The sequence below is a fragment of the Tamandua tetradactyla genome, chromosome 9 (assembly GCF_023851605.1).
Source record: "Tamandua tetradactyla isolate mTamTet1 chromosome 9, mTamTet1.pri, whole genome shotgun sequence".
Lineage (NCBI taxonomy): Eukaryota > Metazoa > Chordata > Mammalia > Pilosa > Myrmecophagidae > Tamandua > Tamandua tetradactyla.
In genome coordinates, this window is record NC_135335.1 from 19,832,149 (window position 1) to 19,849,143 (window position 16,995).

The following is a 16,995-nucleotide window of genomic DNA, read 5'->3' on the forward strand; positions in this document are numbered from 1 at the left end:
ACCTAATGAAGATGTCCTATAAGGGCAGAGAGACAAGAACCCACACAGCACCAATCTCTGATGTTTCAAGTAAGGAAAAAGAAGAGAGCAAATGTTTTGCAGCCACATTTAACCATGATGGTAACAGGATTTCCCAAAGCATGATAACTAGTTAAGAATGCTAATATGACCAGCCCCTCCTCCACCCATATTCCAAGTTGGCCAGAGTTAGCCTAGGAGGAAGGGAAGGAAGCCAGCCCTTCCTTTTCAGACAGGAAGTGACACTGGCCCTTCCTGTCAAATTTTAAACAAATTCTCCAGCTGAGCTTCAATGCTAACATCCTCTCCTGAATTTACTCCAGAAATTCAAAATGGAGAGGGGAAATGGAGATATGGTCTAAAAGTTTCCCTTCCCCCTATAATAGGCAAGTCCTTCAAACCATGCTAAGTGCTGGCATAACCCCCAAATCAGGGAGTGACATCTGTAGCTCCAAAACAATTTAGGATGTTCAAATTAGTCCTACCTTTTCACCACATCTACTACCATGAACTATTCTTCTCTGTGCCACACACTAATTAAAATAACCACCCACCTGAGATAACCACAAACCTATGAAGCTTAACTCAAATGTTCAGGTTTTGTGGGCTTCAAACCTGACTGACTGAGCGGAATGACCTGGGGAGCTTTAAAAAACTAAAAATAAAGTCACCAAAATCCACCTCCCTGTCCCCCATACCTCAATTTTTAGGAATCCCTGTTTTTATAAGGCCTTAAAGTGATTCTGATTAGTCTGTTGGGAACCACTGTACTGTCCTTCATCACAGACATTCCAGTGACCACCACATTCTTCTTGCAAAAAGAGAGCTAGTTATAAAATACATTATTTGAACATGTTTTACTGCTTACCAGATAGCTCAGATCATTATTCAGTCTGGATTAGAGGCTCATTGAAAGCATGGATTTAAATACACGGATGGGTGGGTTACACTGTACTAAATCCTATATTCTAGACTCAGAACCTCAACAAGAAATTACTAAAAGACGGCTAAGAGTCACAGCATTGCCTTGTCAGCATTGCCTCCTTTGGAATTCTGATTTGCTATATTGAAGGATAACCCTACTTACACTGCAGATTGGACAACCACATTAATTTTCAAACATCTTAAATTTTCCTCCAAGGAACAAAGAGCTGTACCAAATTTTCAAACCTTAGCTCTATATTTCATTCAAAAAGGACTCCAAAGTCCTAAATCTAGCATTTAAGTCTCTAGATAATTCTAGCTCAACTGACAATATAACAAAAACTGTTAACTCTGGATTCAAGTGTTAACTCTGACACTTATCCAAGCAAGTTATTTTAACTTCAGGTTTAAGAAAGAAAAGTGTATAGCAAAACATTTCTGTAGAGGGACCACAAAGAGAAATATTTCCACAAGGAAACATGCCACTGAAGGTTTAGGATAGAAAAAAAAGCATTAAAAGACATGCTCAAGGGAGTGCCAGGGTAATACAGTGGTAGAATTCTCGCCTGCCATGCAGGATACCCGAGTTCAATTCTTGGCACCGTGCACTTCCCAAAAATCAAACAACAAAGAAAGAAAGAAATCAAGCAAACAAAAATTCAACAAATGGTGCTGCAATAACAGGATACTTACATAGAAAAAAAGAATGAAATGTGACCCAGGCCACACAGCATACAAAAAAAAAAAAGCATGCTCAAGACAACCACAAATATCCCAGCCCCATCTACAAATGGTGAATACACATTACACATTCATTAAGAAATTTTGTATTTTGGGGGTATCTGTGATTGCCTGGAATATTTCCTATGTAAGATGATACCATTCATTACCTGACCAAAGGAGAAGAGTCAGGGAGGAAAAAATCAAGAATATTTCCTGATTGAAGTCACCTCCCAAGGATGATATTAAGTAAAGAGGATGACAAGTAGGTAGGTATAATTAAAGGCAAGAACAGAGAGTAGCCATGTCAAGTTACAAGATTCAAGTCCAAAGTAAGTAAGGGAGACAGAGGGACTCTTTCACTGAGGGACAGACTAGCTAAACGAGAAGTCATGACAGGGAAAGTAAGAGTGGGTGATTCAAGACACAGGTACTCTGGTAATCAAATATCCTTTTACTTTCCTATGTGAAGTTCCCACAGAGTTTCAATCTTTAAATAGCTATTGCTTCTTCCTCAACCCCAAGCAAAGTCATCCAGGACAAGTGGCTCAGTATAAGTAGCTTTAATAACCCTTACTGCTTAAACACACACATGGAAAAGGAAAATAGTAGCATACAATTAGTTATCAGGGTTGATCAACTCCCCAGAAGCGCAAAACAGAAATATGGATAAGGTAACCTATAGTGGTCCGGGAAGCCATTAAATCTCAACAATTAGGGCTCTGGGGAAAGCAGTAGGTATTTTGGTCAAATGAGCAAAAGGACAAGACGCAGAAGTGAAGCAGGTGTAATTGTTGTTCAAAAATATGTACCAAACTAACAAATGAAAATCAAAGGAAACTGTACCCAGTTCAGGCCAGTCCTCTTACTGACAGAAAATTGACTATGTAGATCAGAAGGTGGAGAAATGTATTTCTCCAGAAATGAAAATTCTGCATCTCACCTCACTCCCCAAACACATACAGCTAATACTAAGTGGTTGCCTATTATTATTATTATCATTCCCCAAGAAAAGGGTCATCAACTTATATGCAAAATCTACTATGCAAATTACTTGCTGACTATACTTACATGAAACTTCTGCAATGGGAGAAGGATGGAAGCTGGGTCAGGTGCTGCCAATCCCTTTCAAAGACACACAAAAAGGTAACAGCTTTTATCTCTGGGGTCTGAAGTGAGGAGACCATTTTTCTTTGTACAATATAGTACAAAACAAGGCCGTAATGTTGTCCCCTCTCCTCTCCCTTCCCCACCACCCACTCACTACTAACTGGACCTCTCTTAATCAGGTCTCCTACTATCCTCCTACCTATCTTGCCCAATAGCAACAACCAGCCTCAGGGCCTTTGCACTTCCTGTTCTTATCATGTGCACATGACTAAATCCCCTCTTTCTTTTAGGCCTTTCTCAAATATAACCTTCTAAGTGAAGCAGCCCTCTCTGACCACTCTATATAAAATAACCTCGTGTCTACCCAGCATTTTTTATCTTCCATCCTCTTTGCATCTTCCATCTTCCTTATTCTGTTTATTTTTTCTGAACAGTATTACCCCATTTTGACATACTACATATTTACTTGCTTATTATCTGTCTCTTCCAACTAGAACATAAAGTCTGTGAGGACAAGCATTAGGTCTATTTGGTTTATTGTTGTATTCCAGCACATCGTACAACTTTTTTTTTAATAAAGATATTTTATTTTTTCAATGAAAACAAAAAAGTTACAACTTTTTAAACCAAATCAGCTTTGACTCAGGTTTTTTTCCCCACCCATCCCATTTGTTTTTTCTAACTGCAATCTTAGGCACATGAATTAGGGTCTACTGTGAGCCTTATCTGCTGATCTGGTTGACCTTCAGCAGGGTATACATTCTAGAGTTCAACTTTGCCCTGGTTTACAAAGTAGTCAATGGAGAGCAGAACAGAGAGGTTACAGAACTTCTCCCATTCAACAAAGAAGTACTGGAAAGAAATCAGATTGAAACCTATTTCTCTTTTAAAATAGACTATTCTATTTTTAAAGTGTGCTGAATATATACCAGCTACTTCTTTCAATGAGATTTACTTCATTTGCAATGAAATGGGAACCGCAGGTGCTTTGATAATAGGTATTGAAAGGTTGACCTAGTTTCTTTAACAATATCTTAGGTCCTCAACTAACAGAATACGTTTTGGGTTCTTAAAATATAAGTTTCTGGGCCACGGTGGTTCAGCAGGCAAGGACGCTTGCCTGCCATGCCAGAGGACCCGGGTTCAATTCCCAGTGCCTGCCCATGTCAAAAAAAAAAAATAAATAAATATATATATATATATATATATATATATATGTTTCTTAAAACAAAAATCAGTCTATTCCACAGAGACCTCTCAGTGTGCCACTGCATTCCAATGTCATTTATTTTGTTCTACTGTCAATTGAACAGAAAGAGTAATTAATTAGTATATGTGGATGAGATATGAAAATCAAAAAGATAAAAGTTAACCTGAATTACTAGAAGAGATACTTCTTAGATTACAATTGTAATCCTCATCTAGGCTTAAGTGAAATAAACCAGAAGCAGTGTCCTAATACTTCGACTTTAGCACGAGTACAGTTTATTCTAGAATAAGGAGCAGAAACTTCTATATAAAATGTTAATGAGGCAAAGCGATGCCTTGAAGACACAATTTAAGAGAGAAAAGGATAGGTAAGGCAAAGAGAGGCAAAGGAAGACACTACAGAAAATAGGCAAGCAAATGGAGAAAAAGTAGGAGAATCAATAGAGGCAAATGTGGCTTAAAAAAAGGTGGGGAGATGGGTGGAGGAATTTACAGTAGGAAGCTATGGAGTACCAACAGAAATTAGTTTTAATACTGTTCAGGACTCTAGTTTCATGGGTTATTTAATATAAAGGAGAGGAGGGGGAAAAACAACAAGAAAAAACCTTAGGCTGGGAGAAAACTAAAAGTTTCCAGCAAGGCTGGTTCTTACACATATGTATTTCCCACAAGCCAGTTTAGCTTTTCCACATACAACAGCAGACTCCTTTCTTAGAAGCTCTCACAAGGAGCATTCAAGAACTCAAAATTTCCATGTCACAGTTTTACAAATGTCCATAAATAAGGGCTGCAAATAGAGAATGAGGTTTCCTGAACACAAAAGGGAAGCTTATTTCAAGAAAAGGGATAAAGCGTCCTTAGTTTCTATATAACTGTTTCCTCTACAACCATTCGTAACTGAATGTTATCCCACAAAATCCTGCTTGGACAAGACTTTGAAGTAAAGGATCCAGTACAAAATCAAGAATGATAAACTCAAATACTTTTTCAATCCATTCTCTACACAAATTAAAGGAAGTTTACCCTTTGGATGCTAGAGCTCTGTTTCTTACAGGCACAGGGTGGCAGAAACTTGTATTGCTGTTTTCTCCCTAAAGGATCAAAGTCTACACAGAAACTATTGTTTGTCTCCCTCTTTCACGCCCCCACTCACACACACACTCTCACCTCATTTTAGTAAGCTATCCATTCCTATAACACCTTACTTTGGACAACCCTGCCCACACAACTCTTCAATGTTGCTTATTACTAAAGATACTTTTTTCCCCATTTAAAATAACATTCTAAGCTTATACCCATCTAAGAAACCCACATTATTATTCTGTAATATAAACATCCATATCTATCATAGAATCTCAGGTTTTAGGACCTTAAAGGGCATTTAGTCCAAAAGGCCAGTGATATTTGAATTCACTAACAACAAATACTTATATGGTATTACTATTAACAGGGCACTCATCTATGAATTTTGCATATATTAAATCAGTTAATCTTCACAACAATCCCAGAAATGTGTTAACATTATTATCCCCATCTTACAGATAAGGAGACCAAGGCCCAGAACAGTTACCCAATTTGCCCAGAGTTACACAGCTAGTAGTAGAACACCATGTGAACTGGGCTAGTCTGACTCAAGGATCCACGCTCTTAACCACTATGCCATGCTAGCTTGACTCTCCATGTATCTGTGGAATCTTCAGATTAGAAATTCCCAATCTGGTCAACATATTGATCAAAATATACAGAGTAATAAAGCTTAAGTGTACAGATGTTAACAACTGATATCTATGTGAAGGAAGGAGTTATTGTGCTTTTCTGGCAATTTAATTGAAATTTGAAATTTTCTCAAAACAAAAAGTTAAAAATTGCCTTTATCATCATGTTATGGAGCATGTTTGTGAAAGTGATGATCAAATTACCTATTACCTCTTTGGTCAGCAAACACTAAGTCCTTATAATGCCTTCACCATACGCCTGATCCAAACTGTCCACATCAGACTACTCTGAAGGAGAGGAAGCACCCCTGAAAATGGGAAACACTGTTCCTGAACCAGAATAGTGAGGGGGGGCCCCAATCTCAGTTCTTAAATATTTAGTAACAAACGACATGCAATTCTAAGTAGAATTAGGGAGGAAAAAATTACTTCCAACAAGTATATTATACAACACAACTAAATACAAATCAATCTGCACCCTTATTTACCCTTGATAATTCTAACCAGAACAGTTGTTCTTTCCAGATTGAAGATTCCTATTCAACAATCTCCCTGCCAGGCTATATTCAATGCTCTATTGGAAACGTTGGAGGCAGCTGCATTTAAGCAGAGCAATTGCTATTTTCAGCTTCATGTGACATTTAACCCTTTTCTCAAGAGACGAGAACATGAAAGAATATTTGTAGTTATTTATATCCTGATTCATTCTTTTAGGCAAGTTTTTTGTTACTATTATTCTAAACTACCTATGAAAAATAATTCGGGTACTTCAAACATAAATTTCCACACTTAAGTGAACAAAATCCCCTGAAGTTTCATAGCTAAAGCAGTGACAGAAAAATGCAATGATATCCAAACATGCTTTCTTTGAAACATTGATATTCAAAACTATCATCCCAAATGCTTTATCTTTTATTAATAAATACAAAAACCAGCACAGAACTTTCCAGCACCATGCTGAAAGCAACACTTCAGTGCTGCTGTCCCAATGTTTTGGGCAACCAGGTCCTCTTCCCTCGAAAATGTCTACATTTCAGGTTGTCACTGGTTGAGTGATCCAGTGGTATACTGACACTCTCCTATATTATGGCATGAACTGACTAGGACCATTATTTTTTTCTTTTTTTAACTACTCCATTTATTCTCTGAAATTCAAATCAATGACAAGAAGACATGCAACATTCAAACAGTTTCAAATGGAAATTATTGTACAAGCAATACAAAGGTCACTTAAATCTCCAAAAGTATCTGGATCCACAATATTACACATGATAGTCTTTAAATAATTATTAAGTACCTCAAGATAAAATTTCATTCAATACAGTTTTAGTTCCAAGCTATTAATTCATTCTAAGCCTATTATATTTTAATTTCTTGAGTGTAGGCTTTCTTAACCAGTGGGTCTTTCCATTTATTTATTATCTGAGCTACTTACTATAGTTTATAAATATATTAACCACTACTTTTTACACAGTGCTTTGGACCACTTCCCCAGAAAGGAAACAAGATAAAGGAAAACATTTAAACTTAAAATCTTCAGTTTTTTTCCAGAAATTTTGCTTAAAAAGTGGAAGGGAAGACATGCAGAAAAGATCAAAACTATAGTCAAAAGTAAAAGTTTTAAAATCTCATTGCAATTTTATTAATCTGTTGTTTTACTTTCTATTTTAACTTTCTTTCAGCCTTCCCCACAGTCCCTCACTGATTCTCATCAAGCGCCTTATTTAATCAAGGCTTACTGAACACCTCACTATGTACCAGACACTCAGATAGGTGCTAAAAGGATAGAGATAAGAAGATACCTATACTCAAGCAGCTCACAGCCTAATGGGAAAGACAAAAATAAACTATTACAATACAGTGTGATAAATATTTGAACTACCTACTAGTTGATAGCATCATTCCAAACCACATACTTGAAAATTCTCTGGAAAAAGAAATTTCACTGATAATCAAATGAAGTTTAGGGCATTTCCAGTAAGTTTAAGAAATAAGACAACAATGGCGCACATATGGAAAGACCCCTGTTCTAAAGATTGAAATGATATCCATTTCAGTATATCCAGTTCTCCATGGGCTTTAAGGAAAACATACATTACCCCAACATGAGGGGGTGGGAAAACTCTAAATGTGGACCCACATTGCACAAGATGAAACACTTGTGCCTCTAGCAAGGGCTCATTTTAGTTATGGCTGTTTTTTCCATTCTCTCTGTATCAGTAAAGTCCATGGACTTTACAGTTGGTCAGCTCAGTATTTAACCCTGGCCTTGGTCACTTACTAGCAGTGAGATTTTCAGCAAACCTCTTAGCTTTTCTGAGGTTCAATTTCCTTCAAAAACAGTTGTGAGGAATTAAGTAAATAGTGTATGTAAAATGCTTAGTACATGGCTAAAAAGTGGGTACTGGGTGGGTGGAATTACTAACAGGAGTTCATCAGGCACCAAAATAGAAAGTTATAAAATATAGAGCACTAATCATTTTGTTCTTCCAATTGATAGTGATCTATGCTTAATTTATCTGCATCCATCCTATTTCACCCATTCCTAAACAGCAGCCCTCATAAACCGAAGGTTGGATAGCAATTACTTGAAGCTTTATATTTTTAAGATCTTCACTAGTCCCAATTTTATGTCAGTTGAGACAACATGTTCTAGCCCTTGTAACTCTCCATAATTGGAACCCCAAGAAAAGCACTAGAACTCTAATCCCTCAAAAGGGAAGCCACCTGGAATACAGACCTCACTTACATAACAAAGAAACCAACAGTATATAGGAGTCGAACACAGAAAGGAAAATGCGCACACAACCCATACTCGTCATTCTTTTTTAACCCAAAACCAAAATGAGAAGCAAAACAAAATACTTTAAAAATAAATAAATAAAAGGAGATTTACATATGCCCACCCCTTACTATATTTCCTGAAAGAACTAGTGGAGGTGAGGTTAAAGACAAATCTTCCATTTTTTCACCCGAAAAGCTCTATATAGCATACACTAGTCAAAACGAAGCCTTCGGTTCATGAAAATGGTCCTGGACACTAACTAGGAAGCTTAGGGCAGCTACAAAAAGCCCAGTATTTAAAGTCGGACCCAAATCACCACCACTCATTCATCCAGAACCTATTCTCAAATTGCCTTTGTACTCCTTCAGATTCCCTCATCCTTCCCCCTAAAGGTTGAGTGGGAAACCGACACTCTGGTAGCAATAAGACCAATCTTCTTAAGATCCACCAAGAAACCTCCCTAGGCTGGAGATAAGGCAGAGAGAACACTTGAAAATTTTGGAAAATCTTAAACAAGAACTATAACCCAACACTGTGCACGTTGTCTTCTTTCTTTTTAACGGCACTTGCTATAATCCTAAAATTAAGATATTAAAAATTTACTGTAGCCCTCACACGGATAGTAAAAAGAGGAACAAAGTTCTATTTCCTCCTGAAGTCACAACCTCACAAGGATGCAATCACCTTTCAAGAAATATTCATTCTAGAAAAGAAATTCAAGGAAGTGTTCTAGTCTAAAAAGAATCAGTGGGGGGAAGGGGGTGGAATGACGGGATTACTGAAGATGCATATCAGTTTAAAGCTAAGAAGCAGTTTACACATTATGGCTCATCTTGTTACAATTAGGGCAGTATCTATCCCTAATTATAGATTTCAGACTGATTAACATTTTCAAAGGGAGAAGGAAACCAGTTCTCAGCTACTGATGAGTTGGTTATATAGCCATCTAGATTTCGTATCTTTGCAAAAATGTATTTGCAAAAGCAAAACAAAACAAATCTTAAGATCAAATATAAGATATGAAGCAGTCATTGGCTCTTACAGAGCTCTGATTTCATGATAAATTAACCAAACAGAAAACTCACCTCCAAAAAACAACTTCCAGTTTGGTTTAAAAATTAAAATTCCCCTTGAACTTTCTCAAATACATTTTAAACACTAAAGTGTGTAAGCGGTTTCTCCTAACCTAACCTTATGTAATCCACTGCCCTTCTGGAAAGCATAAAGCTGAAAATATTTTCAGGTGTGTTGCGATTTAACTCAGGTACACTAAAAAAGCATGATTAGAATTTCCTTATCCCTTTAAGCAAATAAACCAAACGTTATTATACTGGCAGATTTAACATACAACACACCCACAAATCTTTGCTATCAAAGGTAGTTTTAGGAGGAAGAAGGGAATGGCAATTCAGTTAACATGGATCCATTTGCTTTCTTTTATAAAGCAAAGCAGGGAAGCTATGGCTACAGGAGAATGAGGCTCCCACCTACCGCACCTGGAAAAGTAAAAGAGGGATCCACCCAGAAACAGCAGCGCTGAAACCGATTTGGGCTGTTCAAACTCGCTGGGGGTGAAAAACACCACCATTTAAACTGCAAAGCTCCCTGCAACTTTCCATTTCCACAAATCCAACAATAAAAGAAAAAAAAAAGTTTTGAAACATATGAAGAACCATCTGTATAACTAGCTTCCGACCCGGACAAATTCCTTTCCCAGCCCACACGCAACATGCCAAAAAAATAACTTTTGGTTTGGGCTCTGAAAAATGAATTATGTTAGCTTAATCCAGAAAAAAAATCCAAAATCAGTGAACCCACAAAATGTAAATTTACAGAGCTGCTCTTAATCCTCTGAATCTATTTATCTCCCTGAGAAGACCTAGAAGTTTGCTTCTAGGTCTCGCATATTTTACTTTTCTTTAATATCATAAAATGCCAAAATCCCCCAAAGTACTGAAAGTAGAGAGAAGAAATAATAATTGCTTAAAAGTCACCCGTCAGCATAGCAGACTCTAGTTACCGTATGACAAAAAATTCAACTGGTTTATCCTCCTTTGCCCGTCTGTACACACATTTTTTAAAAAGGCACACACCTCAAATGCAGACTTCTAAAAACCAATCCTTTAAGAAAGAAACCCAAGGCTTCGCCAATGTGCTGAGAAAAACAAATCCAGCAAAGCAGTTGATTTTTCGCCACCTCTTCCTCCTCTTAGGACCTTTCTTGCTCTTCTTTCTCTCTCTCCCTCTCTCTTTTTTCTCTGAGATCCAACACCTAAAATGGAAGTTGCACCCAGCCAAAGGCAAGGAAGCCTGGGTGGTGACAAACTGATCTGGCAGCCCTACCCCCTCGCTTTCCTAAGTGATGTCAGCCCCTGAGAGCTTCCAATAGGAATCAGGCATAAATCAGGGAGCTGCCCTTATCCAATAGGAAACTTTAATATAGGAAATTAAAAAAAAGAGAGAGTGAAAGGAGGAGGAGGAGAAAAAGAGACAGGGGGAAGTTTTATATATATTTATCTTTAAAGTGGAGAGTCATACAATCTCCGAGGAATTACTGCAGAGCCCCAGGGGGGCTGAGGGAAAAAGGGTGTTTTAGAATTCAAGCCTTCAATTAGATGGTGGAGTTCTCACTCCCTCTTCCTTCTTTTCCAGGTGGGGAAACAGAAAAGAGCTTATTTTATTTGCCTGCTAGTGTGAGGATTGTTGCTTTCTAGCCTAAAGCATTTTCTCATAGACAGCAAAGGAAGGAGAAAGAAATTCTGGAAATGACTACTATTTGTTCACTGAGATTAGGGATGGGTGCAGATTTTGTGAGGTAAACTTAATTTCATTTTCTTGGTTTAATTGCATTAGAACTAATGAGAAAAAAATAAACGTCTCGATTTATTAACAGTTTTTAGTCTCTATAGTTTCAATTTGAGAAGAACTGAATCCACTGAGCTGTTGAGGAAAATCACTGCCTTCCCATTTAATCCCAAATCAAAATAATGTGGATTTGAGGGGTAGAGAAAATGGAAAGCAATAAACACACAATATATTTAGAGGAGTTAACAGTTTGTGTAAAGAAAAGTAAGGCTCGCCCTAAGAAAATTTCATTTCCTTGTGAACTCCAAGCTGAAGTTGATATAGTTCATACATTCTTTCTCTTTTTACACTTAACCTGAATAAATGAATGTAGGGGTACTTTTTCCTGGGTTCAGAGATACCCTTAATATTTTCTTTGTTATGAAGGAGATGGGCTGGATTTTTTATATGTTTGACAAAGATTAGTATTTTATGGTCTTTCCGTGATTTTTAAACAAAGATAATAATGATAAATTAAAGATTTCCTTTTTCTTTCTTACTGAAAAATCTAAAATCTATCCTGTAAACTCTGCCAAGTGAATCTTCACCAAGTTTTCATAACTGGAATAGTGGTTAATAGCACAGGCTTGCAGTCAGGCTGCCTGACTTCAAAGCCCAGCTCTGTAAGTACACTTACTCCAGTGGACCATCATGCACCTTTGGAAAGTTATATATAATCTCTCTGAGCCATGTTTTCCTTAACTATAAAATGAGGATAGTAACTGTAAACCAATATGCATAAAGTTCTTAAAACAAATGTATGGCATATAGTATAAACACAGTAAGAATGAATTATTATTATTATCAGTAACCATTCTGTTCAAAAGCATTCAATGGCTCAACACTGCCCAGAAGTAGCAACCATCCTATCATATTAGAGACACTTCGCACTCATCTCTAACCTCTTAAATACGACAATGCAGATACTATTACCACCATTTTATACATGAAGAAATCAAGACTTAGCAAGGTTAGCAGCTTGCCTAAGATTATCTAAGAAGTGAGTCTTTCATCAGTCTAACTCCAAAACCCATCCTCTGTCTATCACATTATACCGTTCTCAGTCAGAATAAGGCCAAAATCTTTATCTGCTTTCAAGGTAGATACCACTTTTACTCAATATGTTAAATACATTACTTCTGACCTTTCGTTATATATCCAAACTGGAATTCCACTCCTCAAATCAGGAGTACTTTTCAAATCAGGTTCATCTAGTCATTATCCACCTCCGCAGATTTGACCTCGAGTCTCACAGACTCTCATATTTGGTTTACAGTGGTCAAAAAGGACATCTCTCAGAGGTGCTGGAAGAGCACTTGTCTGGTGGCTTTAAACAAACGAGAGTAAGAAATAAACAGCCTTTAAGTCTCTAAGATTTTTTTCTCACTGCTTTATCACATCTTCTTCCTCCACTCTCCATTTACTCCTGGTCCTCTACAGCAAGTCCAAAAGCCAAAGATGACTGTCAAAGGAAACAATCAGCACAAATAATGTTTGTTGATTCACTGGTTTCTAGATCAGAGTCATATTCTAGAATATTCTAGGATTTTCAAGAAATGGATGGATTAGTCTTATTTCCTTCACTTTTAAGTATGTTGCCTTCCTTTTTCTTTCATCTGTGCCTGTATGTTTTCCTGCCTCTCATACCAGAAGTTAAACTCCACGAAGACATGGCCAGTATCTTCCTTGGTCACTGTAGACCTCCAGAGCTCAGCCTTCTACCTCCTACTTAGCAGCAGCTGAATGAATCGCTTAAGTCTCTGTGCTTCCTAGCTGTGTAGTCCTGGACAAGTCATTAAACATTAATAAATTTGTGGATAACATTCAAAATAGAACGATATACAAATCAAGACAGATAATTTAACAGTGAAAAAGACGTTAAACTTTAATTTTCTCTGAAACAGCTATCTCAAATTAGGGCATCACAAGCATTAATTTTCACTGGCTGAGGGAAAAACTGTTTACACTCAGTTAATAGAAAACAAAAAGACTAGTTTCATCTGATTATTTTGATTACCCACAGTGAGTCAGGTCCTGGTGTAGATGTCAAGGATAATAAGATAGACATGTTTCCTGCTCTTATAAAGCTTACATTCTAGGATGGGGAGAGAAGATTAATAAATAAGTAAGATAATGTCAGATGGAATGCTATGCGGAGATTTAAAACAGATTGATGAGACTCCCTTGAGGCTTACTCTAGATAGGATGTGAAGGACAAACCCTCTGAAGAGGTGACTTTTAAACTGAAATCTGAATGATAAGAGGCCGACCATGAGAGGATATGAGCAATGGTAACTGCAAATGCCAAAGCCCTGAGGTGTGGGGCTGAAAATACTGCGTTGGGCAGAACTTGTCAGAAACAAGGATGGAGAAATTGATGAGGATCAGAGTATGAAGGGTTCTATAGGTCAGAGTAAATAATTTGGATTTTATTCTTAAATAGAGGAAAACCTGTGGGGTTAAACAGAATAATTACATGATCTAACTCACGTTTTGAAAAGATCTGGCTGCTTATGTGACAAACAGATTAAAGAGTGGGCAAACAGTGAAAAGCAAGCAGACAAAGGCTGTTGTAGGGGTCAAACTGCAGTGTTGGGGTCTTGGACTATGGTGATAGAAGTAAAAAAAAAAGGAGAGAAGTTAATGGGTTGAGGATATATGTTTTAGAGACACAGGGCTGTTTTTGTTTGAGATGCTTCTTTTCTCCTTTTCTGTCTCTGTTTCTTGTTTTGTTTTTTGTTTTTAATGCACGAAATATTTCAGCCAAAGCTTGGTTTTGCAACTCTCAAAGCTTAACTCCCCCACGCACCACCATCACTACATACATACATACACAGAAACACAAGATACCATAAGATGGTGAAAAATTAGGGGAGAACTGAGAGAGTGGGAAAAAGGTGTTTAAAAAAGAAATATTAGGGTGAGCCACAGTGGCTCAGCAGGCAAGAATGCTTGCCTGCTATGCCAAAGGACCGGGGTTCGATTCCCGGTGCCTGCCCATGTAAAAAAAAAAAAGGAATATTAAGGTTATTACACAGGGCAAGGTGCTGTGCTGTATCTTCTAAAATAAACTAAAACTAGAAAGGCCAAGGAGTGGAGATAAAAATAATTCAACTTCAAAAAATCACTGGCTATCCCCGTAAAGGAAAACAAAATAGTTTTACTCCTCTCTACCCTCTGGTAGCTACACATTACTATGTGTAATGTGTAAAAGTTTGTCATTTTGGAAGCCCTGGGTAGGACTGGCATTTATCATTCCCTTTAGAAATTCCACCAACACAAGATTTCACTAAAATGATGTTAGATTCAAAATAAAAACAAAAACTGATTCCTCCCGACTTCTTGAAAATTAATTTAATAGTGATGGAAATATACCCATAAGGGGATGTAATATTTATATTTTCTTTACAACTTCCACAGAATCACATATACTGATCCTCTGCCAGCCTAATCAAGTTTTGATTCTGACAGCAACAGAGGCCAAAAACAAGCATTGTTCTTCTGCCTTTCTTTTGGGGGTGTGTGCTGCTGACAACTGCTAAATTCCGCTAAGTTTTATGTCCTTTCACAAACTGCTTCCTCACCAAACTGCAACCGACAATGTCTTCTGTTCCTCCTTTCTTTTTCCACCCTAAGAGCAGAAGCCTCAAACTAGGGAAAAATACCAACCACTTGACTTAGAAATATCCCTTCCCACCGCCTCAGCCCTCCCATATGTCAGTGTGCCACCCCCAATCCTTTTTCAAAAGGGATTCGATATCGATCCACTTAAGATCTACTTGAGCACACTTCACTACTCACCTCTCTCTGGTCTGTGCTTTTCCAGGTTCCCCTTCTCTTGGACATCTTCCTTTCCTGGGCCTCGGTGGCGGCTGCTCGGTCGCAACTCACCACGCTTTGTCACCAGGGGTTTTGGACTCGGCCATGTGCATCTAGGGCTGGACGCCACGGGACATGCACCGAGGGACGATACCCCAGACCAGGATCCCGAGCTTCACTCACACAAGGAAACCGCTGGCCAGGAGCTTTCGCACGCAGCCTGTCATTCCGTGCAAATGCTTAATCCTGAGATCATTTCCTTTTGAGGACCAGTCCTGAAAACACCTATTCCCAGACAGACACTGCGCTACACAAATCACCTCTGGAGGAACCACGCCTGAAGGGAATTTCGGGCAATCCTCTTGGTCACCAGTTCTCCGGGGGCCGGGGCTGGGAGTAGATTCAGTGAAACACTCGAATTCAAAACTAGCCCAATGACCTTGTTCCAGAACATTCCTGGCCTTGGGAAAGGAATGTCTGAGCTAGAGGGATGCGGGCCGATGTGTGAGAGAGAGACCACCAAAGACTTTTTCCTCCATGAAGCCCGCAGCCCTTATAGCAGCCTCTTCCAGGGGGAAGAGGGAGCTGTCCTTCAACCGCCTCGGGGCCTGTGACCCTCTTTCCTGGGTGTCCTCCTCGAACTCAGAGAACACGACGGCTTCCCTGAGGGTTCCTCCCGAGCTGGCCCTGGCCATACGTCTCTCCTCAGCCCTCAAGTCCCTCGAGAGTTAGCCTCCCGCCCAAAGCTCTCCTCCTCCTGTGATTGGCTCTCCGTGGAACCTCCAGCCAATGGGGAGGACGTACTCAGGCAGACGTAGGCCGGCTTGGGGGGGGCGAGGACGTCGTCCCCCGCGACGCTCCTCACGCGAGGTAGGCGCGGCGCGTGACTCGTGGTCTCGCCGCGTGGCCTCGGGCGCTAGCTGTCACCGCTGCCCGGTGCATGTGGGCACCGTGGCCCGTGGCCGTACGAACGCACCAGGGAGTGACTGCAAACCCCATGTGGCCTCGAGGTGGCAGTGAGGGCGAGCCCTGAATCCCGGCCCCCAGGATCACCCACGCTCCATTCCCAGAAACCTTCGCGCGCCGAGAGGTCTGTCTTCAAAGGAGTTGGGCCCGGGGCGTGCGGGGCGCCCAGCTTTGCAGGGCCTTTCCTGAAGCCCCGTGCCGGCAACCCCGATTCCCTTGGTTCTGGAGGTGGAGGGGCACTGCCCCGGCCGTCGGCCTACCTGTGATGCTTTGCTAAACCTTTCTGCGGAGAGGCTGGACTTTGGGAGGCAGCAGGGCAGGCTGGACAGAGGACCCAAGCACAGAGAAAACGGCAAGAGTAACTCCTACTGCAGATCGATTCCAGGTTAGGCCTGGGGACAAAGCCGTTTGTCCGTGGGCTGGAAAGCTTCCCCAGGGCCTAGGTTTGGGTCCTTGGGATAGCTGCCAGATCAGTTGGCTTTGATCCAGTTGGCTCTGATCAGTTGGCTCTGATCCGAGTTGCCCTATCCTTTCCTGTCCACTCTTTTCTTTCCTGACAGTTCTGACCTGAAGCATTAGAACCCTCGGTGCCACCTGACAGAAAACTGCATGCCAGTAAAGGGACACAGCTGTGCAGTGAGTGTGGGAATTTCAGTGCAACCAGCTGGAAAAGTAGGAATCCTGAAGTCAGGATTTGCAGTTTGTTTGGGGAGGGATAGGAAGCTTAACTATCCTTGCCCCAGGATAGTTAATTCACCACTAAGGAACCTTAAGGCCAAATTATTTGCCAGTTTCCAGTGTCATTTGGGTTCACTGTGTTCAGGAACCTCTGAGCCAAGAGTAGCCAGTGTTCTTATTTCTGTGGGAGACCTTCCACCACGTCCA

At 39.7% G+C, this 16,995-nt stretch overlaps 1 protein-coding gene across 13 annotated transcripts in view; it reads right to left on the minus strand.

Annotated features, from left to right (window-relative positions):
• The window catches only part of CTNND1 (catenin delta 1), a 51,047-nt gene extending 35,199 nt beyond the window's left edge, over positions 1-15,848 (minus strand). For 8 of the 13 annotated variants that reach the window (XM_077116203.1, XM_077116196.1, XM_077116202.1 and 5 more), the window contains exon 1: positions 10,575-10,821. Coding sequence is in view for 1 of the 13 variants with exons in the window: in XM_077116201.1 (XP_076972316.1) it covers positions 15,127-15,171 (45 nt within the window). In the remaining 12 variants the exon portion in view is untranslated. Of the gene's footprint in view, positions 1-2,733; positions 2,788-10,574; positions 10,822-15,126 lie in introns of those variants that run through there. The other 5 variants (XM_077116204.1, XM_077116193.1, XM_077116205.1 and 2 more) reach the window with 4 other exon arrangements.
• Positions 15,849-16,995: the final 1,147 nt, after the last annotated feature.